Source organism: Simochromis diagramma, unplaced genomic scaffold (genome assembly GCF_900408965.1).
Source record: "Simochromis diagramma unplaced genomic scaffold, fSimDia1.1 OVJJ01000091.1, whole genome shotgun sequence".
Classification (NCBI taxonomy): Eukaryota; Metazoa; Chordata; class Actinopteri; order Cichliformes; family Cichlidae; genus Simochromis; species Simochromis diagramma.
Genome location: NW_024386901.1, coordinates 2370506 through 2397001, shown reverse-complemented (window position 1 = coordinate 2397001; position 26496 = coordinate 2370506). Strand labels below are relative to the sequence as shown.

The 26496-nt window shown below is 40.0% G+C and overlaps 1 protein-coding gene across 2 annotated transcripts in view; it reads right to left on the bottom strand.

Annotated features, from left to right (window-relative positions):
* Positions 1-26496, bottom strand: part of adcy5 (adenylate cyclase 5) — a 90687-nt gene that overhangs the window by 27361 nt on the left and 36830 nt on the right. For both annotated transcript variants that reach the window (XM_040034784.1, XM_040034786.1), the window contains exons 2-5: positions 20106-20255; positions 18742-18863; positions 6549-6660; positions 1634-1761 (exon numbers count right to left, since the gene is read on the bottom strand). In XM_040034784.1, coding sequence (XP_039890718.1) covers positions 1634-1761; positions 6549-6660; positions 18742-18863; positions 20106-20255 — 512 coding nt within the window. The remainder of the gene's footprint in view (positions 1-1633; positions 1762-6548; positions 6661-18741; positions 18864-20105; positions 20256-26496) is intronic.

Below are 26496 nucleotides of genomic sequence, written 5' to 3'. Positions count from 1 at the left end.
AAAGAGGCACTGACAACAGCTGACAACATGGTCACAAACTGTTTTTAATGGTTTCTGGAAATAAAGTGATGTTATTCATTACTGCTTTCATATGTGGCAAAGTACAGGGTGGGCCATTTATATGGATACACCGTAATAACATGGGAATGGTTGGTGATATTAAAGTCCTGTTTGTGGCACATTAGTATATGTGAGGGGGCAAACTCCTCAAGATGGGTGGTGACCATGGTGGCCATTTAGAAGTCGGCCATCTTGGATACAGCTTTTGTTTCTTCAATAGGAAGAGGGCCATGTGACACATCAAACTTATTGGTAATGTCACAAGAAAAACAATGGTGTGCTTGGTTTCAACGTAACTTTATTCGTTCATGAGTTATTTACAAGTTTCTCTTTGTTCACAGCCATTGACATGTCGAAGAGGTTAACACGTGAGGAGCGGATCGAAATCGTGTTGATATCTGGTGAACGCAGTAAACAGGTCATTGCAGCAGATTTCAATGCAAGACACCCTACGAGACCACCCATCTCCCATGCTACAGTTAGCAAACTGCTTGCTAAGTTTTGTGAAACTGGTTCAGTGTTGGATTTGCCAAAATGTGGATGCAAGAAAACTGTCACTAATGAAGAAACATCAGTGGCTGTCCTAGCTTCATTCAGCAAGAGCCCACAGCGTAGCACTCGCCGCATGTCACTGGAGAGTGGCATTAGTCGATCATCCCTTCGGCGGATATTAGCTACTCACAAATGGCACCCTTACAAACTCCAGCTACTGCAGCATCTCAACGAGGATGACCCAGATCGGCGCACAGAATTTGCAGAATGGGCAAAACAAAAATTGGAACAGGACCCTCAGTTCATGCAGAAGATTTTGTTCAGTGATGAGGCAAACTTTTATGTGAATGGTGAAGTTCACAAACAAAACCACCGCTATTGGTCTGACACTAACCCACATTGGATGGATCCCTCCAAGACTGTTGGAACAACAAAAGAGATGGTTTGGTGTGGTATATGGGGTACAACGATAGTGGGTCCATTCTTCATCAATGGAAACCTCAAGGCCACTGGATATTTGAAATTGCTACATGATGATGTGTTTCCCTCTTTATGCACTGAAGCTGGCACGTTCCCTGAGTTTTTCCAGCAAGATGGTGCACCACCACATTATGGGTGCCAGGTCCGAGCATTCCTAGATGAACAGTTTCCTGGAAAGTGGATTGGTCGTCGTGGGCCAGTTGAATGGCCCCCAAGGTCTCCCGATCTGACCCCTTAGACTTTTATCTTTGGGGTCATCTGAAGGCAATAGTCTATGGTGTGAAGATACGAGATGTGCAGCACCTGAAACTACGGCCTGTGCTGGCATTTCTCCTGCGGTGTTGCTATCAGTGTGTGAAGAGTGGGAGAAGAGGGTTGCATTGACAATCCAACACAATGGGCAGCACATTGAACACATTTTATAAGTGGTCAGAAACTTGTAAATGACTCGTCTTGTGTACATGGAACATCAAATATAACTAAAACTGCATCTGGAAATCATCCATTTATTCATTTGCCCCACCTCTGTCTGCTATGTGCACATATTTAAGCATTTTAATTACAGCCACAGATGCCTTGTTACAGTCAGGGGGCAACTTACGAGATAGCCTCTATCATGTCCAGCCCCATCTCCACACAGCAGTGGGCGTGGTCGGCCCTCGCCTCCGGCAGACCAGACACGCAGTAGTAGCAGTCTCCCAAAATCTTGATCCGCAGACAGTGGTTCTCCTGTCACGGGAAGCATGAGCACAAGAAAGAGCAACTTACTGGAGAGGTATCCTAGAAAATAAAGATGTTATTGCAATGGGTTTTAGAGTTACTTCACTTTTATGCAATTCACTGATGGTGGGAGACCTTTGGGAGCCAGTGAAACAAAGACACACAGCTATAACTGGATCCACCTTATGATATCCTCTCTTCATCTTTCACCTTACTATAGTATCTTGCAGTTCAGTGGACAAAATACCTCAGTCATATGACTGATAAATTATAACAAATAACAAAAGACTTCCTTTTCTGCTGTTGAATAAACTAATGATTTTTAAAGTTATTGTTCCACTGATAGAATCCCGTACCAGCAGACTGAGAGACAGCTTCTTCCACCAGGCCATCAGACTGCTGAACACGTCATAGACACCTCAGCTTCACTACTGGAACTTCAACATTATGCACTCCACACTGTATATAAATGCCACTTGTTTTGCACATATTCAACTCTGTATATTTTATATATTTTATTATTATTATTATTATTATTATTATTATTATTATTATTATTATTATTGTTTGTTTTTTTTTTTTTTTACTATTTAATTTGTAAAAATATGTATACACACACACACACACACACACACACACACACACGAAAATATTTAGTATACACATCCAGAAATGCATACACTATTATATATTGTACATATATTTATTAGTTTCAGGTTGGCCATTCTTGTATTTTGCTCGTTTGTGTTGTTGTGTTTGCACATCTCTGTTGCTTGTGGGGCTCGCACACAAGAATTTCACTCGCATGTGCTGTGCCAGTGTGCCTGCACATGTGATGTGACAATAAAAGTGATTTGATTTGATTTGATTTGATTTGAATAATTTCCTACTTAATCCTAAATATAAAACTTTTTACCAGAGTTCAGCTCAATGTTTTGTTTGTATATTCATGAACTTATTAGAAGCTATGAAAACCTGGTACTCAATTTCTTCATCCCCTTACTGGGACTTGTGCATTATTATAAATGTGATCTATTTTTCATTAGTGAAACAAAAACTGACAAAATCAATGTGATCAAACTAATAAAATCCCAAAAGTTCATCTTTTAGACATCTTTAGAATTTGGACAGCACGGGTAAAAAAAAGTCCACCGGCTGTTTCCTGTGGAAACTGCACAGTGATGATTTTGTTTGTTTCTTTTGACATTCAACAGTCATCTTTAAATCATTCCACTGGATTTAGATCAAGATCAGATTTTCCACAAATTATCCTTTTCTTTCTCTTGATTTGTTAAGCTTTGGGTGATGGCCTGCTGCCCTGACAGAATAAATAAATAAATAAAAATAAAAATCTTAATATCAGTTTGCTTTCATGTGATTGCACTCCCCGAGGAAAGAAATTAGCCTCAAACCATGATGACCCTTCCTCTATGCTTTACACTTTCGAAGATTTTGTTTGTAGTTTGTAAATCTGCCCAACTATCTTTTGTAAATTTGTGATGTGATGATACCAAAATGTTTTAGTACACATTTCTGATGGTGTTTGGCTTTTAGTCCTTGTTTTTATTCTTCTCCCCTGCTTCCCCTACAATGCTATGTAAAGTTCACGCCAAGATTTTTAGAGCTAAAACTAAACAAAACAATGAAACTAGATGAAAGAAGAAATAGCCTGAGATTGAGAATTTTTTTCTTTTGGCAAAACTTATTGTAACAACTTGCCTGACAAGGCTTTGATCCACATGTTTATTGAGACAATTATTGAGACTAGGAGTCAGTTGCTTTCAAAAAATTATCTATTTGTCATTCCAACACTTATGTCAATTTTCCTAAATCCTCTTTTATTAAATGAATGCAGAAATCCTGGTATTCCACAGAGTTCAGAAACTAGGAATTCCACAATAACCAAGTATAGATGCCTCGCATTTGCCTTAAAACTTTTAGAATCATTTAACAGTGTGTGTGTTTGTTTTTGTGTGTGCATGTGTTTGTCTGTTGATCCTAAAGGCATAGGAGAATATAGTGTCTCGTGATGGCCACCTGAGTATCGCTCTAGCACATGGGACTGAGAAACTACAATGAGCTCCACTGTGTAAGAAGCACAGAAAGAGAATACGTGCGGCTGTGTGTGTGTCTTTGTGTGTTTGCAGAGACACAAGGTACCTCTGGCATGGACCTAAAAGTGTCAGTTGCAACCTGTCTGGTATATAATGCCGTTATTGGCGTTTCACTATGAAATATTAATTAACTTTTCCCCTTTTAGAAACAAATGGTATATATTGAGGTTTAGCTGAAAAAACAAAGATGTTTTTGTCTAAGAAAAAAGAAAAATCAATGTTCCTGAATGTGCCGTCTATGAAACTGTGGTTCAGACATAAAACAGATGTTATGGTGTGCTTTCTAAACACTGGAACTCTGCGCTCACGTCTGTGTTCACAGCAGCATTCACTATGTATTTAATGACCTTTTCCAACTGCCTCTAAGGTTACTTTACTAATTCCTGGTGTCTAAATACTGTGGACTACACATACATGCAGTTCTTGCACCTGTAACCAAACTGACCAAATCGATAATGATTTTCAGGCCAGCTGCAGAAAAGTATGAGTATTCAGTCTCTGTTAGAACTTGCCTGCACCGGCAGCATCAAAGCTGATGCTTTTCTCTGAAAGCTTCATTCATTTTTAATGGAACACTGTGATCACTGAGCACGAGGGCTGCAGTTGCATTTGATTTGTTCTGAGTTTTCTGTATCAGGACCTCCTTTGTGTCCACGCGCTTAGAAATATTGTGGTGAATACAGACCTGAAAAATAAGAACTATGCTGTTAAGCGCTATACCACCAATATTTTAGTAATACGTTAACCAGAGAATGTATGAGTGTCCTACTGCATCGCTGGGGACACTTTGGGGAAGCTGGGAAATTTTGAAACTTTTGCTTTCACAGTATTTAAACAGTGGAGGAAATAATAATTTGATCCCCCGCTGAATTTGTAAGTTTGCTTGCTTACAAATAAATAAACAGTCTCCAATTTTTGTTGTAGCTTCATTTTCATAGAGAGTGACAGAATATCAACCAAAAATCCAGAAAAAAAGTACATTATATAAAATAAGTATTTGATCCCCAAGCAAAACTTGGTGGAGAAATCCTTGTTGACAAGCACAGCAGTCAGACATTTCTTGTAGTTGGTCGCCAGGTTTGCACAGAGGACGGTTTTTGGCTGACTCCTTTTTACAGAAATATTCTAAATCCTTTAAATTTCTTGGTTGCTGCTTGGCAACTGGAAGCTTTAGCTCCACAATTTACTTTAGAACTGAGGTCTGAAGACTCGCTCGGCCACCCTATGACCATCTTTAGCCACTCCACTGTTGCCATGGTACGCTTTGAGTCACTTTGGGTCATGCTGGAAGACTCATCCACGACCCATCTTCAGTGATCTCATCCAAGATTTTACGGTACATGGCCCCGTCCGCTGGGCCCTCCGTGCGATGACGTCGTCCTGTATTCTTAGCAGGAAAAACAGTACGAAGCATAATGTTTCCACCTCTGTGCTTGACTGTGGGGATAGTGTTCTGTGGGTCATATTCAGCATTTCTCTTGCTGCAAACACAGTGGGTCAGGTTGATGCTGAAGAGCTCGATTTTGATTTAATCTGACAGCAGCACTTTCACCTTTTTTTGAGACTGAGGGAATTTTCTGGTTGATATTCTGTCTACTCAAATATAATGGGCTGTTCCTTTCTTTGTCAGTGACCAAACTTACATCGTCAAAATTATCCCAAAAATGATTTCCCCCTCTTTGTATATCATTCTTTTACTGCATTACTGAAATGATCCACTTTCACAAATGTAGTTTTGTACTTCAGGATAATGAAATTGGAGTCAGGTTTGTCTGACCACTAACAAATATCAGATAAAAGAATAAGGGCAAATATTTTCAGAATTAACACCCACTGGGCCTTTCGTTACACAGACATTTTCCCCCTGACCTCACATGCATCTCTTTTTCATACCTTAGCTCCTCTTTCTTACAGAGAATGCGAGCAAGAAGTGCACAGAGGAATCAAACACGCCAAATGAAAAAGCCCCAGCTCCAACGGGAGCTTCAGGGGCCTCAGTTATTTTTATGTCAAAGTGTAGCATCTGTATGAGACATCCTTAGATGAAAACTACATATCCTCTCATCGCTTCTTGTCTCCTTAAAGCGAAATTAATAGAAGGTCCTGTCTGATTGCCGAGAAGAAATGAATTAGCCGTTAATTAATATCAGTGCTTTTCTAAGTTCTTTACTGTTTTCAGATTTGTAATTTGGATACATTTAAACTGTCCTCAAAATGAAAGAAACTTTTTTCTTTTATCATACCTATAGGAAGTGTGCATTGATGCATTTATCTGTCCTGCTATATTTTACATTTTTATTCTTCATATTTTGCAACAACACAGGCAGGAGCTGTTTAAGGCTATCACCCAGATTACACGGCTATCTTTCCTCTCTGTGTTGTTTACACATAAAAACCTGCAGGTCAGTGTCTGTTCAGTCAGAGGTGAGGGTGAGCTAAACACACACAAACAGACGAAGAGACATCAGATGAGACGGAGCACTTTGGCTGCATTCACCAACAATCAGGCAATGAGCCCCACTGTGGGTTCAGCTTTGTAGGACCTTACATATTATATATATATTATACTTCCATGTATGCTTGCACACGTTTCCAATGAATCACTGCAGCTATTTCTCATTTTCCTAGCAAAAGACTTTTGCACAGCTCTTTACATATACATGCAAGTGATTGCATCCTTACCGCTGCCAGCTTGTCAAAGCGGGCGAACAGTTCATTGAGAGTCATCACCAGCTCCTGTGCTGTGCACTGCGATGCCAGACTGGTGAAACCCTCAATGTCCGCAAATAAGATGCTGCAGAAAGAAACACAAAGACAAAAGAGACAGAATTCATTCAGAAAAGCCTTTTTCTCATTCCCTGAATTCTCTATACTGAAGTGATTTCCCTGCTGACCACACTTTTACCTGAAGAGGCAGAAAAACAAGATACTGCATGCTAACAAAAATGAGCAAAGGCTATCTTTGAGTACTACTTTTCACATCCCTGTGATGAACTTCACTACAAAGTATAAATCCACGGAAATCCAGTGAAAGCTAAAATAATTCTTCTCTGGAGATATGTGGAAATGTTTTTGCAAACCACTAATGGCTTGTAAAGACTTGCAGGGTGACTGAAACAAATATCAACTATGTGTACGTCAAGCATGTTGATGAGACTATAAAAGTATGCTCAATTCAGCTGTCAGGATGTAGGCTGGAAACAGGAATGAAATACAAAAGTAGGAGCGACAGGAGTACGCTTGTTCACGTAGCATTTGGAAAGCATAATTTTAGCTGCACCCTCCTCGAGGCTGCCATTGTAGCTACGACACTGTCGCTTTGCTGCTGCTCCACGTGTGATCTAAATAAGCTCTTATTGTTTGAACAAGTCAGAGGACTACCGGGAATCAAATCTCTGTGCCACCGGTGGCAAGGTCAGCATTATTCAGGACAAATCCCAAACTGACCTACGGCTTCCGTGCAATCAGCACTGTGGGAATAGATTATCCTAAAAACAACTCCATGTTTGATTTCTAGCAGCTCGGGCCAGCATGACTTCAAGCCTTCTGAGCCCACATGTTCCATCCACAGTTCAATGAGTGTGACACTAAAATGCCCACAGGAGCGTGAGCGTGACCACTGGCGTCAGCCGTGTTCAGCGTATACCACACCTCTAGACAAATGTCAGCTGTGGCGCTGAAGAGGATAAGCAAGTGTTGATGACAGACGGAAAGCAGTTTCGCAGCTTGGGTAAGAGCTTCTGTCCGTGTTTCAGTGTGACTCTAGTTCAACAGCATGAGTCTTTTATGTGTTATAAATAGTTGGTGGACAGCAACTGAGCTGTCATTGAGACAAAAGGTTCTATATATCAGATTATGATTGGATAAGTTAGACGATAAAGTCATTTCACAACAAGTTTTCAAACTACACAGATGATGTGGCTACTAATAAAGTAAGACTACACTCTGTTTACTTATATGCAATTCAAAATATGTGCCAATGCTGACAGCTGTTGTTTTTACTGAATTCACAAAGAAAAGTAATACAAAGCGTTCAAATGAATTGATGGAGATGGAGACGAGAGATTTCAAGATGTACCTTGGAGCCACTGATGCAGATGAAAGGTGTGAGACTGCGGCTGAGGGGGCTTTGCACAGTCATGTGTAATACAATGGCTTTAATCTGGAGTTTAAATGAGGTCTGTGCAAAGTGTGTGTGTTTGCATGTGCGTTTGTGAGAGAGAGAGTGTCTAATACATGTGGAGTAACTCTGAGCTTGCGAAAAGTTAGCTGGGAACAAGGTAAGATGATACAGCACAGGCCTTTCTGCGATTGAGGCATTTACTCTACTGACACTGGCACAACAGCGGGGCTGATGATCTCACCAGGCTGAACCACTGAAAGAAACAAGGACAAAGAGGCCAGGCTGGCAGATAGAGGCAGTAATAGGCTCGGCTTTAGCTCTGGGAGACAGCGAGATTGGCCTCACGTACACTCAGATAAAAGCCACGAAAAAGGCTTGTGAATGGCTGAAGTTGTTCTGTGAAACATCGTAACCCACAGAAAGTCTTGTTTCACGCTTGACATTTCTTTCTTCAATGAGTGTAGTTATTCTCTGATGTCCTCATGGGGTGAAACATGTGATGAACTTCATTACTCAAACTAAGGGGATGAGACCGTGCCTCGTGTGCTGCAAAAAACAATACTGCTTAGCAGGGTTTTTCTTGCAGCAGCTGTAACAAACACTCACTTAAGCTTAAAAAATACAACACATCTATCTCCTGCTTTAATCTAGGAGGGGAGGTGGGTGAACAGGCATGAACAGATTTTAGTGGATATAAATAGTTTTTATTCAGAGATGGTTTTTTTTTTATTATGACAGTCGTTCCCAATTTAATGCAAAGATAAACCTTGAAGGACAGCCTGGAATTTGCAGAGCTCAAAAGACCAAGTCCTGCAGGGCCTCTCAAATTCATTTTTATCCTTTTTTATGCTTTCTTTATAAGTGATTTAAGAACTGTTTTCTTTGCCTTCGCCTCAACAAGAAAAATATGAAAAATAAGAAAGAATAAAAGAATGCACACTGTGTTTTTCTTACCCGCCCCGAAAAGATGATTTTTGATTGATCCAAACTGCAACGTTTGAAGCTGACCTTTGCAGCACATCATTGCACTACGCTGCTTTTATTGCAATATAAACATGTAGTGTAATGTACACTTTATGACACACATGGGCTTGAGCCAGCTAATAATGCCCTGAAAGGAAAGCTAAACTAATCTTCTGTTAAAAATATCTGACTGAAATATGAAAAATCTGGCTAAAATCTGATGTTAGAAAATATTAGAGGAAGTGTTAAATGTTAAAAAAAAAAAAAAACAGCCCCATATGGCATAACAGGTTTTTCACTCCAGAAAAAGGAGATGCTAATATTTAAAGTCGTTATAAAAACAAATTGTTACTTCAGTATGTACAGTCACTTACTAGACTTGTAAACACCTGTTTAAATAATGCTCACAAAGGACTGTTTAAGAGAAGAAATCATATTTGGCATACATGTTTACATCCTGTATGTCAGAGAGTTCACTTTACTTAGTTTCCAAATCTTCATTTCACAGCAGAGGACTGGAAAACAACTTGTGCTGTAAGTCATGGTCAGGTGGGGAATAAAGACCTCAGATTAATCCTATAATTTATTAGAACATGTGTCATTACATTATGATAAAACTGTGCTGCCGTACCAAATGCACAGAGCCTAAAGGAACATCACAGTGCAGAAAAATGTGGTTAAAAAGTAAAGGCAGATTAATGCGAGATCATTCAAGGTCGTTCATTCTCGAGAATTTTTTTTTTTCCATACTTATCTGTGAATATTCATGTTTTCTTCAGTCATTGATTCACAGGTAGACTCCATATTCCTGACATATTTCAATGTGTTTTATCAAATACATTCTAATGTAAACTTCAATTCACTCATTTTATATCATTTTTAACTTTTGCCTTTTTGCCTCTGATATAAACACAATCACGTACAAGTTCATACATTGTCTGCAGCGATCCGATATTCAGCTGTGCAACAACACCTGCAGGCAAGAAGCGTTGTCATTGTTTCACATTATGAGGAGCAGATTTAATCACTTCCCCGACTATGTACAATTAGCTTTTCAAATTAAGACCCTCCAGGAAGGAGAAGAGGATGCTATAAATAAAGAAATGTTTTAGACCAAACAAGCTCACATGAATCTCACAGGGTAAGTGGCTGTTACACAGGCGAAAGAACATGGTGTGTTTGTACAGTATGCCAAGACTGGCCCTGTGGTTGCTTTGAGGTGAGTGTATTTCGGGTATGTGAAATTCATTTTGTCTAAGCGTTATACCAGTTTGTTTTTGTTTTGTTTTTTGTCCAGGGTTCACATGCTACCTTTTTCTCTTGACTGCTCATATGTCAAGAGCGCTAACGTGTTCTAATGAACTCCAGCTCCAAAATTCCTAAATTTACTCAATTTGGGTCTTAGGCTGCAAAGGATTAAGAGTTCCCTCTCTGGGGTACACATTTCTGAGAATAATTGATTGCTTTCGGTGAACTGTTGCATGGGAGGTGAAGTGAAACCAGACACTTGACCGATGTGTCTGGACTCAGCACAGGTCTATCTAATTGGGTAGTGACGGTTAATGAAGGAAAGCGGGTGACTGTGGGATGGAAGAAAGAAAGACAGGAAAGTCTGACATGTGCTACAGGTTTTAAAGTTATAACCAGGGGTGCACATAAGTGGTCCGCAGGTGCGCATTCGCTGTCAAAATAAAAGTCGCGCACCAGATAAGAAGTTGCAACTCGAGTTTTCGTCCATATAAAAGGCACTGTTTTTGTCCGCTAGAGTGGGATTTTCACGGCATATTCTGCATCACATCTCTGTGCGTTCATCATTTGTTTGAAGCCAGCTCACCTCCTGCAACCACTTTTCCGAGAATACGTGCTTCTTTTGCGGTTCGGACTCCTTCTGACATTTCTTTGGAGGTGGAGGAACACCAAAGTAACTGCTTAAAGGAGCTTGCTTCTTCGACATCTTTAAGAGTTCAAAACACATGTTTGTCCTCCTCCAGAAAATGTTATGCACGCAAACGCGCATTGCAACTTCTTATCTGGTGCGAGTCTTTTATTTTGACAGCGAATGCGCACCTGCGGACCACTTATGTGCAGCCCTGGTTATAACACTGCGATCTAATTAAGAACATGTAACCACAACAGTCAGGAGAAGATGTTATTTCCATTTGCAGTGATATGAATCAGGTGGACTGGTTTGTCTGTCTTGTCTCTTGTTGGCCAGCGTTGACAACAGACTTGACATTAAGTCATGAGTGAAAAGCTGTGGTGGAGTTGGGCTGCAAAGCAGCTTGCAGGTTTGAAGTGACTGTGACCAAGCTAAAGTAGCTGAAACTGAGCACCCAATTAATGATTTGCTATTAGGATGCACAGAAGCATCACCTGAGCAATCGCTTCATGTTGGCTAGCTTTTGGGTGTAAATGTTATATACTTACATTTAACAATTAGTAGAAAAGAAACCCAAATGGAATATTATCTGGAAAACCTATTGCTTCTCAGTGTAGCAGTAACGGTCTATGAAGTCATTTAACATGGCACTGGGTTCTCTCACCGTCTGCAAATAAAACTGTATACTGGGTTTCTTATGGCACTCACTTAACAGACTGACTATTGCCTGTTTCATCATGTTCATCAAAGATAAGTAAAGGGAAGCAGAGCTGCTTTACCCTCTTTAGTTATAAATAAACAAAGCTGTCCAGTGGGACACAGACCTTTACAAGTAAAAAAGAAAAGACTCACACAATCCAAAAAAAGTAGCCGATGGGCCAAAAATGTAAGCCTGGATTTAAATTAGTTGTATCTAGTACATCACTAGTAATAATAGTATCACAATTTTTTTAGGACTGAGAATATTTATTATTTATTCAAAAAATATATGAACTATCCTGAAAATGTGGGGTTTTATGTGTTTCACAAGAAAGGCAGAAGAATACAGAACGTAATTGAAATGACCGATGTGATTAAAGAAAACTCCCTGATGATGTCGTGGTCCTGGGTCGGTGACCCAGCGCTTTGTGTTTACTATTATTCTTTTCTAGTTTATTCTGTTTTGTATTTGTTCTTAGGGTTTGAGTCGTGTGTTTAGTGTTCCGATCATCCCTACCTGTGTCTTTCCTCTGTGTTCTGTCCCTGAGTTGGTGAGTGTGAGTTTCCCGTTCTAGGTTTGTCTCGTTATGCCCATTAGTTCCAGCTGCATCCCCTCCTCTGTGCCATTTCCTGATTACCTGGTGTGTGTATTTATACGGTGTGTCTGCCTGAGCTTCACCCTCAACCTGCTGTGCTTTGTCTCCTGCTCCGGTTTAGTATTTCTGTTCCAGTGTTTTAGTCCTTAGTTCCTCTGTCCAGAGTTTTGTTTGTCTTTTTGGTGAGGTTTCTCCCAGCAATACAGCTGCGCTTTAAGTTTTACTTCCGTGTCTGAGTCCTGCATTTTGGGTCCACCGCTCCTGCCTGCCTGCCACACTGCACATCATGACAGATGATGATTTATTTGTTTAGTAATGCAAATAGTTTTTTTTCTAAAGTACTTAATCTGTTTACAATGTACAGATCTTGTCAATCCCTCCCCACCCCAGTGACCCAGAGAGCAAGGCCTCTTCCGGATATAGCATGAGATGGAACAGTGGGTGGTAACATACAAAACAACAAAGGGGAGAATAAGTATGCACAAGAGACAGTGCCCTAAGTACCACTTAATCTTTGCTGTGGGTGATGACTGGCTCCTTATAGTTCAACGTGAACTCTTACCGATCTTTAGTTTTGTGACAATGATTAAAAAGCAGATCATGCACTAGATGCTGCGGTCTCGAAGAGGACAAAGTTTTACATATTAGGAAATAGTAAACAACGCTGGATTATAAGGACTAAATTGTTCTTCATGGATTTGATGTTTTTTTACAGGATTAAAGGCAATTACACAGACGTGGGGAAGAAATTATGAGAGGAAGTTCTTTAGAAGAAGAATCAGAGACTTTGGTTTCAGATCAGTGAATGTTTTTATGGTTATTCTGAACACAATCGGGGATTGTTGCAGTGGTAACTGAGGACAACAGATCAGACTGATTGTACAATTTAAAAATCAAAGATAAATTTACAGTATCCTCAAAAAGCATCCAGGGCCAGGTCGTGGGGGCAGCAGCCTAAGCAAAGAATCTCTCTCTCCCTAGCCACCTCCTCCAGCTTGTCCGGGGGAACACCAAGACATTCCGAGGCCAGCCGAGAGATATTTCTCCTGCATGTCCTGGGTCTGCCTGGAACACCTCACCTAGGAGGCGCCCTGGAGGCATCCTGTCAGCTGCCTGAACCGCCTCAACTGGCTCCTTTCGATGTGGAGGAGTATCGGCTCTACTCTGAGCCCCTCTTGAATGACTGATCATCTCATCCTCTTTCTAAGGGAGGGGCCAGCAACCCTTCAGAGAAAGCTAATTTCTGCCGCTTGCATCCTCAGTCTCGTGGTCACTACCCAAAGCTCAACAGTCACAAGCTCTTGATTTACTGCTTGATTTGCATCCCTCGCCTAAAACAAACATTTAACTAAATATGTGCATAGCTTACCTGGTCATAAATAAGAAATAAGCTGTGCAGGCTTCATAGAAACAATACGTTCTGCATGTGCCACATGCCCAGAGTGGTAAAAATCACTCAGTCATAACTGCACACTGTAAAGAGAATATTTTCCCCTTGTTTATTATTGGGGAAACTAAAACAGTACTTATAAAGTGTTTGGTGCAAGCGCAGACATTAATGCTGAAATGTCTGCAGTAACTATTTAAAGACAGGATTTGAATGCATGATGTGATTTCATGGTGGAAATTTATAAGATTTGGGATAGAACAAACAGCTCCTCCAGTCTCTGCCATCAGGCGCATTGCTTCTCTGCTTTTGTCTCTTCCTTTTTCCCCCCCAATTTCTCCACCACAGTTTTCTTAATTTCCTGTTTTTCCTTTTATTCCTTTTTTCTGCAAACCATACACGTTTTCATTATTGAACATTATTAAAGTCTTTTTGTATAAAGATGGTGAACATCAAATGTGTTTCCTGTTGTTTGCTGCATACATGTATGTTGCTGCCTATTCACTAAAGACGTATTATCCGGTCAGGCATGGCCCCAGCACCTTATGTAAGGTGTGCATAACCAAAACCTCTGTTCAGTTGTAATTCTTCTGTTTAAGTCAATTAGAATACGTAAAACAAACATAAGGTCAGTTCCTCTAATTATTCCATATTCTTTCCATGTTCTTATCCTCAGACTGACACATAAGCGTCCCATCAGAGTAGATCCAGTTACACTATTCTGTCTGGGGATATCTTAGCAGGCTGGAAACATTGAGACTTGTACTTGTACATTTGTATTGTATTATGTGTATTAAGTGCTGGCGTAACACACATTGTAATGCTGGTTTTCCTTGTTTTACTGCCGTGCAATTAACATTATTGTTGTTATTATTGTAAGACATTTACCCCAGAGCCCTCTTACATAATCCCTCAGTCAGTGCATATTTTGGCCTGGTTGCTAAAAGCCGGAGGATATTACTTTACTTCCGTGGCAGCAACACGACACCTGTACTCTCCCATCAAGAACACAGTGGAAAAAAGAAAAAGTTTCAGGTAACATAATGGCCACCATGACTGAAGTTCCTCCAGCCAGTGAGGGTGAGGCAATTGCTCCTAAGCTGTTCTACCTCCAGCAGTGAATGTACTATTTGTTGAAAGTCGGTACAATCAACCATACTAAATATTATTTTAAATGTGAAAGGGGAAACAGAGACAGCAAAGAACAGCTGTGGACCCAAAACAATAAAAGACTTGCATTGGAAAACAACTAATAAAGGCCTGCTGAAATCAGCTGAGCTGCTTAGTCCTGTGGCAGCATACACACATGCACACACTGATATTTCTAGATGGTTGCAAAAAGATAATGATTTATTTTCTTATATGTTAGTAAATCTTAGGTTCTGTAGATATTGCAGATATGCAGATTGTTTTACAGACTTGTTTTTGAATCAAACTTTCAGAGTTTGCTGCGGAAATCTTGGAAAATTTCCTTTCAACATCTGCACAACTTGTAGATAACTTTCCATAGAGCATAATAAATGTCTTCAAATCCTTTGTCAGATTCATAAGCATCTGTTTTTTTCCCCCTCTGGGGCTGAGAGAGCACTATAGGTTCATACATGATGACAATCTGCAATTTAATAGCAAATCGTTGATGTCATAGAGTCGGAAAGGTTCCTCCCTAAATATGTTCTAATCATTGACACCTAATCTGGAAAACCTGAGACTAACTGAAAGATAAATGTAGGAGTGTACTTACTTGCTCAGTTTGACTGTTTTTGTCCCTATTAGAATTGTGAATGTAAGAATAATAAACCAATAAATTTGGTTTATTATTTTTAGTGGTTTATTCTTCACTATTTTGTGACAATAAATAAAAAATTAACTTGCCTGTTCTTGCTTCTGGACTTTGGACATTACAATTTGCTGATGAAGACCGCCGGCCTGACTTAGCCTCACAGTCCTGAAATCTTTTTATCAGCTTCCCTATAAAGCTTACGAGCAGCCCTGCAGTGTAGCGCAGCAGCCAGCGGCACCGCCACCAGGCCCGACTCTGCACGTCTTCCATCTGCTAATTGTGTTTAGTGAGGCCGAGCTGGAGGCGCCGCTGCTTGAAATTAGTCGAACCTGTAGGCATGTTTTCCCCACACGCTACCTTTGGTTAGGTAGCTGCGGTTCAGGCTGAAATGGTAGAAATGTGTCGGATCTACGGATGTAATTATATGTCTTTCACAGTCCATTAACTGAACCGCTACCCTTTGCGTCTGAATTCTCACGACGGAGGGATGGGTAGAAATACTGCAGACCCTAATGCTATTCTACAGCAGCAATAAGCTCCAAACCCAAAGTGACTTCCTCTCCACCTCACTGCCTCCAACTGTTTCCCCCCTTGCTCTTTAGTGGCAGCAGTGGGAGCTGTCACTTCTCTTCCTGTTGTTACTCGGCCGCTCAGCAGAGCCCCAATTACCAGCAAACCACTGCCCGCTCCCCGAACAGGCCAGGTCACACTCGGTTAGCTCGACAGTAAATTTACACTCATGACCGCGGAGAGAAGTTAGCCAAGCTTAGCGGTTGCTAATGTGCAGCATACTCCCCAGTGAGTCGCATGAAAACAGGCTCTGTCAAAGCTCTGTCTTCATTTTTCTCCTGCTTTTGGAATCCAGTGTTGTAGATTTATAATTACATAAACGCTAACTTCTTCACAGGTAAGCATGAGTCTAAGGATGCAGCATTAGCTTAACATCCTAGGACCTGGCGTTTTTGGGTTATTTAGACCAAAATACTCAATTTTCCTCTACAAGGGCCTGATATCCACTTACAAGAACATTATACTGCCTCTGTTCTATCAAAATTTTAAACGAATATCCTCATATGTGGCTCTTATTTTTCTTAAAAACAAAAATAAGGTAAAAAAAAAATCTGGTAATTCTTTGTTTTTACATTCATCGGGCCCCAATATGCCCAAATATCAAAGAGAAATTAAAAATGCATGCTCTGGAAGAGTTCGGGTCTTAGGAGGTTAAAGCATTAGCTGTTCAAGCACTGTATCTACGGTAAATGATCGTGACTATCCTGATGTTTAATTAGCAATTAGACAATATGCTCATTCAAATGCAGTCTAGCCTAAGTAACTTCTGTCACATGCACATCTTATTCTTTCTTTCTTTCTTTCTTTCTTTCTTTCTTTAATCTTTGCCCTTGCTCCAAAAACAATCCGCACCCTTCAGACTGAACTCTTAAGCTCAGACAGCATAAAAAAGATGATTCTCAATGACGATCGCATTAGCAGCGATGAAAAGAACTTTTGTGTACAAGAACACAAGTACGTGACCTGATGCTCCAACCCATGAAGTCTCACGGGGACACATCAAAGTGATAAAGCACTTCAATAACACCTATTATTTATGGAGGTTTGGGCTGCCACCTGACTGCAACAGCTACAGGGAACAAAACTCGGGCTGCTGTTACCACACCAGCAGACACACACACATGCACACAGAAGAAGAAAGAGTCTTGTTTCCGTCATCTCAGATGGCATTGTACAGATGTGCGTTTATTTCTTTACCCTCACCATAAGCACAGCTTACCTACTCTAACTGCAACCGTGACCATCAGACCGGATTTGGAACTGATGCTTTGTGATAAATTATGGATACCTGATTTTTGTCCCCAAAATGAGTGCAGAGCTCTGAAGTTTAACTGATGACACATGCAGGCTCCATCCCTGCAATGTGGGTACACTGACACAAATGGATGTAGTCTTTTCTTACTCCACAAGGTGGTGCCAAACCTAACATCAGTTTCCATTGTCCTACACAGTTTACACAGTGTTCACAGCTAATAGAGCAAAGCCACATAAAAAATAAGTCAAACAAACTGTGTGTTAAGAACAGACTAGAACTGTTACAAAGTGGGACTGAAAAAGACATAAAGAGAAAGATTTGGGATCTGACGAACACGATCAGAGTTCCAGATATTAAATCCACATCAAGTGCATCATTTCTGTGTAACAAAAATGATGCAGACATCCATCTGGTTAGTAAAGCTCTGTGGTTTAAGGCTGAGACGGCCAAACCCTTCACTCCAACTCCAGTTCAGCCACCAGTCTAAAAGACAGAGGGCGTTAAATGCTGTAAAATTTCTAAGAGAAGCAGGTAAGCTTAATCAGTATCGGTATAAAAATGGTCACAGTAGTAACTGTTGGTCTCACAGCTGTTTTGGTCTTATAAAAGTCTTTAGACAGTTTTGTCTTTTTTCTCAAAGCTGTGCTACATGAAACAATACTAACATGTTGAATATTCTTCACAATAACAGACAAAAACAACAACAACACACGAGTACGTGTGTGTCTTCCTGGGTCTTGTGAATCAATTAATGCCTCGCTGACTGCATCAGTCATCAAACTGGGCTGTGTGTGATCTGTGAAGTAAAATGAGTTTGATGGCCCTGGATCACGGATGGATACATGGATCCTGTACGTAGAAGCAGGTGAAAAATATTCTGTCAAAACAGCATACAGCTCGTTGCCATGGCAGCGTCTGCACTTCCCCCTACCTCTTCTGCCACTGTCTGTGAGTAGGCAGCACCGTTCAGGATTAACTTGGATTAAACGTCATTTATTCAGCACTTCTGCTGCAACTTCCTTACGTGTGTTTAACAGTGTGTAGATTATATGTTAATTGTACATATTAGCTGCTCCCAGCACCTCTACCTCCCCCACATAAAAGGTGTGAGGGTGTAAAAACGTCCCGAGCTATTGAGCATGGACAGCAGATGTTGTAGGTTCACTCACAGGCTGCGAAACTACAATAATAAGCTCAGATCTGGCAAGTCTGTGTTCTCAGTTGTGTTGAGATACTTTAGTTCAGTCAGTTCATCAAAGAAATGTGTTGTGATTTCACAGTAATCAATAATCGACAGCAGAAAGTCTACATGTTGCTAATTTTGTAAGTTCAGATTGTTTACTAATAATCAGTAGGTTAATAGCAGCATTTGAAGGCTTTCAAAGTCCAGTTTCAATCACCAAAATACTGTGTGAAACAAAAAATAAATACATTAAACACTAATGAAATATGAATTGGGCCTCACGGTGCAAACATGCATTGTTTTTGTGGAGACTGTTGAGAAAATGCATTGTTTGTAACAGTGTATTCTGAAGCTCTCTGAGTGCTCAGTCAGACTGGGAGAAGTGCTCTAAAAATGCCAGACCAGCTCCTCCCCGTGACTGATCAGCCCCTGATCGTTACCTGACGTTGTCGTGCTTTTGGATGTAGATCTTGTGAAACATCATGTCTTCCTGCTTGGCGTTTATGTCAGCTTTCATCTCCATGGCAACATGGCGAGGAAGCACTGAGAGCAGCAGACGTTCCTTCAGGAAAGAGAAGGAGCCGTAAGTTCAAAGGTCAAGTGAGCGTGTTAATAGATGAGGATTGTAGCCACATTACAGGAGACTCAATCTGAATAAGTAAAGAAAGAAACGCCGATAATTTAACGTTGATTCCAATTTGCCAGTGCGAGCTCAAAGTCATTTAGAGAGGGCCGTGAGAAGCTTCAAAACTTGTCACTGCTTTAGTGCGAACTGAGAATATTTGTCCCAAGGTCATTTGTGGTTGTGCTGATTAACTTGCAATATAAAATCTGGACATTTTGTTCCCATTGTTCAAAAATAATAATAATAATAATACAGTATAACCTTCAAAATGCCAAAGACAGCATGACCTCTTTCTTTGCTGCTATGGCGAAAAAATACGGGCCATACTCTCAACAGCTGAATTACAGAAGTTATCAGGTCATGGCATTTTGAAATGCATGAAAAGATGAGCTGTATATTTTTACTTCTCAAATTTTAGGGAATGTCAGGTAAAAAAAATAATAAAAACCTATACCAAAACAAAACAATAAGCAGTTTTAATTCCTTCATTGTTGGATTGCAGGTGAATGACGTGAGAAAATGAGCTGCAAGACGAGTTTCAACCTGAACAGATTTAATTTAAAATTATAAATGAATAGTCTGTACTGTATAAAAATGTCATGCTAAATTATTAAGGTGACAATAATACTTCTTCACTAAAGATTCTCTCTCACCCTGGAGCTCATTTCCTTTTCTTTCTTCTTTTTTCCAATAACCATCAGTTCTATATCAGTCTTTGGCTATGCATGCGTCTCATGTTTGCACAGTATCCCCTAATCTCTTTGCACCACACGCTTCTTGTTTAATTGTTTGCATTGTTGTTTAATGGCGGCTGGCAAAAAGCTTCTAAGTGCATTAACGTAATCTTCTAGTGGGCATAGGACACCACTACAGGGAGAAGGTAAACAAGGGCAAAAGCGATATTTTAAGACAAGAAATAATCACAGAATCATAACTTGACTTTGAACCTGTTAATATTATGACCATCCCTGTGAACACAGTTCCTGTCTACTGTTGATTGTTCGATATAGCGATATAAATGTGTACTCACTATAAAACTTTGTGGTGTTTGACATAATTTTGAAGCACATCATGGGTGGGATGACATTATTATATGTGAAGCATTTCTTTAATAAAAAGTTTGCTTGATTTAATCAAACAAACTTTTCTTTTGTCACCAGAGCTTTCCCTCTCTCTCACCTGCTGCTGATTTTCCCTCTGGGAGTGGAGGCGAGCCTGGATGCATTCCCTGGTCTCCTGAAAGGCTTGCCTCTGGGAACCCTCAGCAGGGTAATGGGTGCACACGCCCACGATGTTGGTGCAGGAAAAGATCAGCACGTTGGACACTATCTGTGGAAGAAGGTGGGAGTGAGAACAGGGTTTCCATGTGAGCCAGGGATGAAACGCTCCTACTGTTGCTTGTCATTTCCCTTTCTCCCTACAACGTTACTGAAAACTGACTCTTGGCCAATCAATCAAGAACATAAGTAGATCTTTTTTCTTACACTATAATATAATGATTCATTTGAGTCCCAGTAGGTGCAGCTCACTTAGAGTGAGCTATACAATACAGACAAGTGAGGTCAAAAGTAACCTCCCAGTATAGAGGAAATGTCTTTTGGAGGACCGAAACACAAAATGACTCAAACAAAATACAGAGAATACACGTGCGTGCTACTTCATCTCCTCAGGTCTGGGTGAAACTTTGGTGCCGCGATATGAAAGCAGTGTTTCTTCATTGCACCTTTGTGTCACTCGTGAGTCGAGCGTCTGAAACTGCTTGTTCTACTCGCTGTACAAGACTTGCTAACATATGACGGCCAAAAACAGAAGGAGGCACAGTGCTAAACTCGGCGGGATTCCTAACTCAGTGTGCATGCAGGTGTTATTAATATTATGCAAAACTGCACCTGGCACAGAGTTCTTAAAAAAGCAACGGAAGCAGCACTAGCAGATGGAGAGGTGTGATCCACACAAGCTACTGAAACTTCAAATTAAAAACGAAAAATCAAGGGAAAATATGTTACAGTACTTAAGAGTATTAATTCTGCAAGTAATGTCTGGAAAAGGATTTTTACACTCATACAATCATTCACCCTACAGATTAATTTGCTATTGCTATATTTCTTATATTTGCTTTCATGGAAGAAAATTGTTAGTATTTAAGTGGAATCTTTTCTTTTTAAATCACAGTAAGAAACTGTATTTGGTGTGCAAATGATTGCACGGTCGTCAGAATATTAGTTTGGGCTATTTTCAGAGTGGGGTGGTGATTAGTAAGACGTCACAGCGAGAAGGTCCGGGGTTTGAGTCCACCATCTTTCTGTGTGGAGTTTACATATTCTCCCCGTGACTTCCTCCCCCCACAGTCCAAAGACATGCAACTAGTGGGGTTGAGTCAACTGGTGATTCTAAATTGGCCGAATGGTGTGAACGAGAGTCCCGCCGTCTCTCTGTGTTAGCCCTGTGACTGAAGACCTGTCCAGGGTGTAGGTGTACCCTGCCGCTCGCCCTGTGCCAGCTGGGATATGATTCTGAGAATCCAATAAATCCAATAAACTATTTACAAGCAAAAATGCTAAACTTCTTAGTAAAAATTCTTAACTTATGACCAAAAATGGCCTCACGAGGTTATAGTGACCTTGGCCTTGGAATATCACAATTTTTTTTATCAGTTCTTTGGATCCAAGTGAATGCTGTATCAGCTCCAGAAGAAATTCCCTCAAGGCAGGAGCGACAGATGGACAATCAAAGAAGACATTTAAAGAAGTCAGTGGATAAGCTGTCGACTATTTTCTGACTTTTTATTGACCAAATATAGTCAAATATAGTTATAGTGCTAATAAAAAGCTGCAGAGGGGTAGAATGGTGAGTTGTGATAATGAGAAAGTGAACTATGGAAATACATAGCTGATCAAAACTTTTAGTAAGTATGATCTCAAATATGTAGTTAAAGGCAAACATTTTACACGAATATTAAGTGTTTCTTTTTTAGAGGCTAAATGAAAATGCAAAGTAAGGATATTTACACTTTGCATATGCAAAAGAGACATAAACGACTTGACAAAGGTAGAAAGCGGTGTATATTTTCCACATGTGCCTTTGTTTTCCCTCTAAGAGCAAAGGCACTCTTTGTTTCCATGAGCTCCACTGATGCACTTCCTTCTCCTTAGGCAGGACTGAGGTGTCACAACCTGCTTTTTTGACTTTGACACAGCTTCCATCAGATTATCCACCTAAAACCCCGACAAGGCGCTGTCTTGTTTCTGATTAGAAGATTCAACAGAGGCCAACTCACATGATCCCAGTGTGAATGTTTGCATGTGATGAGGCAGAGATAATCAGTGTGTTTATCAGTGGCACTGCACTAACACAGGGACAAAAACAACACTTTCCAAAGCTGCCATCATAAACGGCAAAAACGTACAAAAACTAATTGGTGGTTTTAAACCCAGATCTGCGCTCTGTGTCGAAGACCACGAGAAAGAGTTAACACGGTTAACACTTGTTAACCGTGTTAACTGTTGTTAACCGTGTTAACTGCCTCTGTTCAGATAAAATTTGCATAAGCCGAGTCTATAAAAGTTTATCTAACGTTTAACATGTAACATCGTCCTGAGAATACCCAGACATTTTTAAGGCACCTGGTTTACTGCTAGCTTTCTGTACCCTGACTTAAAAACAAAACACAAAAAGTATTAATTGTTAGTCATGGAAATGACTAACTGGGCTTTTGATCATGCAGGATAAAGACTTCAGATCGTTTGCCATTGCTGCTAAGTCACAAGATGAAAGGAAATTTGACATTAGATGAAAGTAAAACTGAACCTCTTCAATATGGCTATTTGCATTATTAAGATACAACATCCATCCTCTAACCAGGCTTTCAGCTTACGCGTACACAAACACTGACACATGTGTTTTATGATCCCTTTGTGAACGGGATCATAAAGCAGTATATTAAATCTCTACTAAAGCTAAAACAAGTAATGAGTAATGACTCAGAAATAAAGTAAGGTTTACAGAGAAAACTGATTACTGAGCTGCTGCATTTAATGCAGGCTTACTGTAGTGACACACTGTCCAGTTATGTTCCTAGCATCCAACAGTTAGTAGAACAGGAGAGAGAGCTGTTCATCTGTGGGAAACCCCGTTCTGAGGCACGTTTCCACATCTAGGCCTTAAGAAAACTCGATTTATTTTATTTTATTTTTTTTAATTTACAGGAAAAAAGGCGTCTCCGGGTTTCATTGACTCTGTCCAAGTTTCCACCTATCAAACAGCTTCGCAAGTTGCCGTGTGCCCAAAGCACCAGTGCTAAAAGACATTGTTTCCATTCAGTTGCAGGCATACAGTGAGTCCTGGGACTGGCAGCCAGCAGCAAGCCACAGCCAGTGGGCCATTCTTTTCTCAGAGTTATTTAATGGGTTGAATCAGCCAGCTGAATCACATTAACACCACAGGCCTCAGTGTTGCCGGAACAAACACAGCACGTCTTTATCAAGTCAAAAACCCCTCAGCAGGTCTCCATGCAAAAGAAAAAAAAAAAGGGAAAAACAACCAGACTCATAAGGAGGAGTGGAAGCAAACCTGGAAGTGAGACACAGCCAACAACAAAAAAAAAAAAAGAAAATGAGGCATGAGACATGAAAGGTGCTGAATTTAGAAAAGGTTGCTCTTTGCCATTTCTGCTTCTTGTCTAACTGAAACACTGTTTAGATGAACTGGACCAAACCAAAGAAGACTAATGACTTTTTAGATAAAGTCAAGAGTTGAGAAGTCCTCCTGCCCACAAAGGTTTGTTTCCCATCATGTTCCAGCTACTGGTCTTTCAGCTTTTTCTGCTGATCCTTTATCATAAATGCTCAAACTGTTACAGTGAATTACATCTATAAACTTTACTCAGTGCATGCATATGAACATGTTTAGATGTTCCTAAAACCTTTACAGAAAAGCTGAATGAAAAAAAATGAACAAAGAACTGAACGGATTTTATGATCCAGTTGAAAAAGTCTTTTTTTTTTTATCCAAACCTTTCTTGGAAACAGGTTGTACAAGACTAAAGTATCAAATTTTGCATTCAAATTATTATCCTTCTTCAACTAATATTACTGCATGCAAAAATAATAATAATACAAATTTTGTGCTACAAAACCTTAAACCTGAAAGTTTTTCAAAGACCCTGACATCACACAAGTGAATACGGGTGTATTTGACAGCTGGATCGAAAGCATTTCATAGCAACCATTATGTTTGTGAGCCTGAGAGGGTCTCGTTTGCATAACAAATGTGTCTGAATTTACAGTGGAGTGAGTACTTATTAGCTGTACGAACAATTGCCGTGTAGCATGAAACCCTTGATAGCTGAAGCCTCACTGCTACAGTAGGGTGTCGAGATCTGTATGTTTCCCAACACTCTTGCTAGAAAACGCGTGTTGCTGTTTGAAATTTGACATTTAAAAGGTGGGTTCTTGCTACCTGTGGCGTAGCTGGTTAACGTCACTCTAATTATGATTTACTTGAAGCTAACCAGCCAGCTAAAGCTGCTCATGGATCTCCACGGAGCCCTTGTAGCATCCCGCCCCCACACTGCCATAGAAACAGCACAGATCACATAAAGTCTTTCAACAGGTCAATAGAAATTTTCCCCAGCGGCAGTCTTATTCTATTAATACTGCCAGCACTCACCCAGACCTTATTTGGAAACCTATGGGCTTTTCCTCACCACAGAGGGAAAGTGAGAGTGCAAAAAAAAGGAAAAAGAAAGAAAAAAAGGGATCCCATGTTTAAAGCGGAGCTCATCCCCAGGGAAGAACACAGACATCTATCATCTAATAACTACAGAGGAAAACATAGCCAGCCTAAACTCAGCTCAAAGCCCCCACATGATCAAGGACCTGTGATGCTGCCGCAAGCAAGACGCTAAGCATCATCACACAACAGGCAGATTTCAAGCTAGGTAAGAAAAAACAGATAAGACACTCCTGTTATATCCTCGTTCGAGGGATCAGCTGATTGATGGAGGCCACTGCAGCAATCAGGACCAGCCAATAGACGTGTTGCATGTAGACAACACTCAATACACTCAGTGTGTCTCTGTGAGGTCTCATTTGTAAACAGGGCCAAGCGGCTCACGAACACATTATCACAAGAAGTCTATAAAACAAAAGGAGAGATTTATGGGAAATCAGATGCACAGCATGTGATTTACTGCATGCATAAATGAACATTTTACAGTTTTACAACTATTGCTAACTTTTCCCAGAAAGCTGCATTATTTTTGAACTGAGAGTGAGCGAGAACAGTTTCCTAATTTAAAGATGATTGAAATTATAAGAATCTTTTCAAAATTTCTAGGAATCAAACTGGAATCAAAAGACTTTTTTCCCCTCCAGAAATCAAGTTCAGATGGATTTTCTTCACATGACAGAATGAGCATCACAAGATACAGATGACACACAACGCAATGTGAGCAGCGAGCATCTCTGAAAACCAGGGACAGAAGCGAACAAAGACCTGAAGATGAGCCCTTTAGTTTAAAGTCCTGATACAGCATCAACAGATTTACTTAATTACTTAAATGTGCTTAAACTACAAGGTGTTTTTAATACTTTGTCTACTGTCTAATGGGCTGTGTTTGGGTACAGTTGTTTCAATATGTGCACTAAAAACTATTAGTTTTAAACACTGGTTTATTATGATTGTAGTGAATTTTGTTGTCCATGTCATTCATTTTTAGTCACTAGCAAACTGAGACTTTGAGCTGTTTTTCTTGAATGCAATACATCAAATTGAGCATGAGCACATTTGCAAATATATACTAAATATATAGTTATTAATAACTGCAAAATCATTACTGGAAAACTATATTATCAAACTGCAGTCTTACTCTTATCTTCCTCTTGTTCCAAAGCATCACATGTTCATCACATGAATATGTTTCCTGTATCTTTTGCAGTCATAAAGCAGAAACATCATTCATTTTATTAGGTTGACAGTGAGGTAAACCAGCAGGAACAAACCATACAAAAACGTTATATTTTCTCTAACTTGGGTAAAAGTGGTGCAACGATATCACCAAGAAAAAAGCCAACCTTAGACATTAGTGACTGCACATGCGATGCATGCATAACTTTTACTTTTTTTAAGTAGGTGATTAATAATTGCCAGCAGAGGCCATAAAAACTGAGTAAGATCTCGTAGGCGTCAATATTTACCCACTAGTCCCCCACACCTATCTTTTTTATTGCTTCAGAGGTGTCAGATTTCCTCTCTACTTGTGAGTTTTAGCTATGCTTCTAGTAGACTTTCCATATATGTTCATGTATTTCAAAGATACCTGATATAGTGTTTGTAGCAACAGCTAACATCCAGCCTTGACCAAAATGATGTTTTTCATGCACTGGCTCAGATCCATTTGACTTTCTCTGCAACTAGTGCTGGTGTAAGGCAATATTTTTGAGTAATGCAAAGATTTGACATAACATAAGCACAACTTCACAGAATTTGGCAAAGAGTACTATAACAAGTTTGGTTTCGATGGCAGACACTTTCAGTTCATCTCATAGATGTGATGCCTTTGTAAATAATG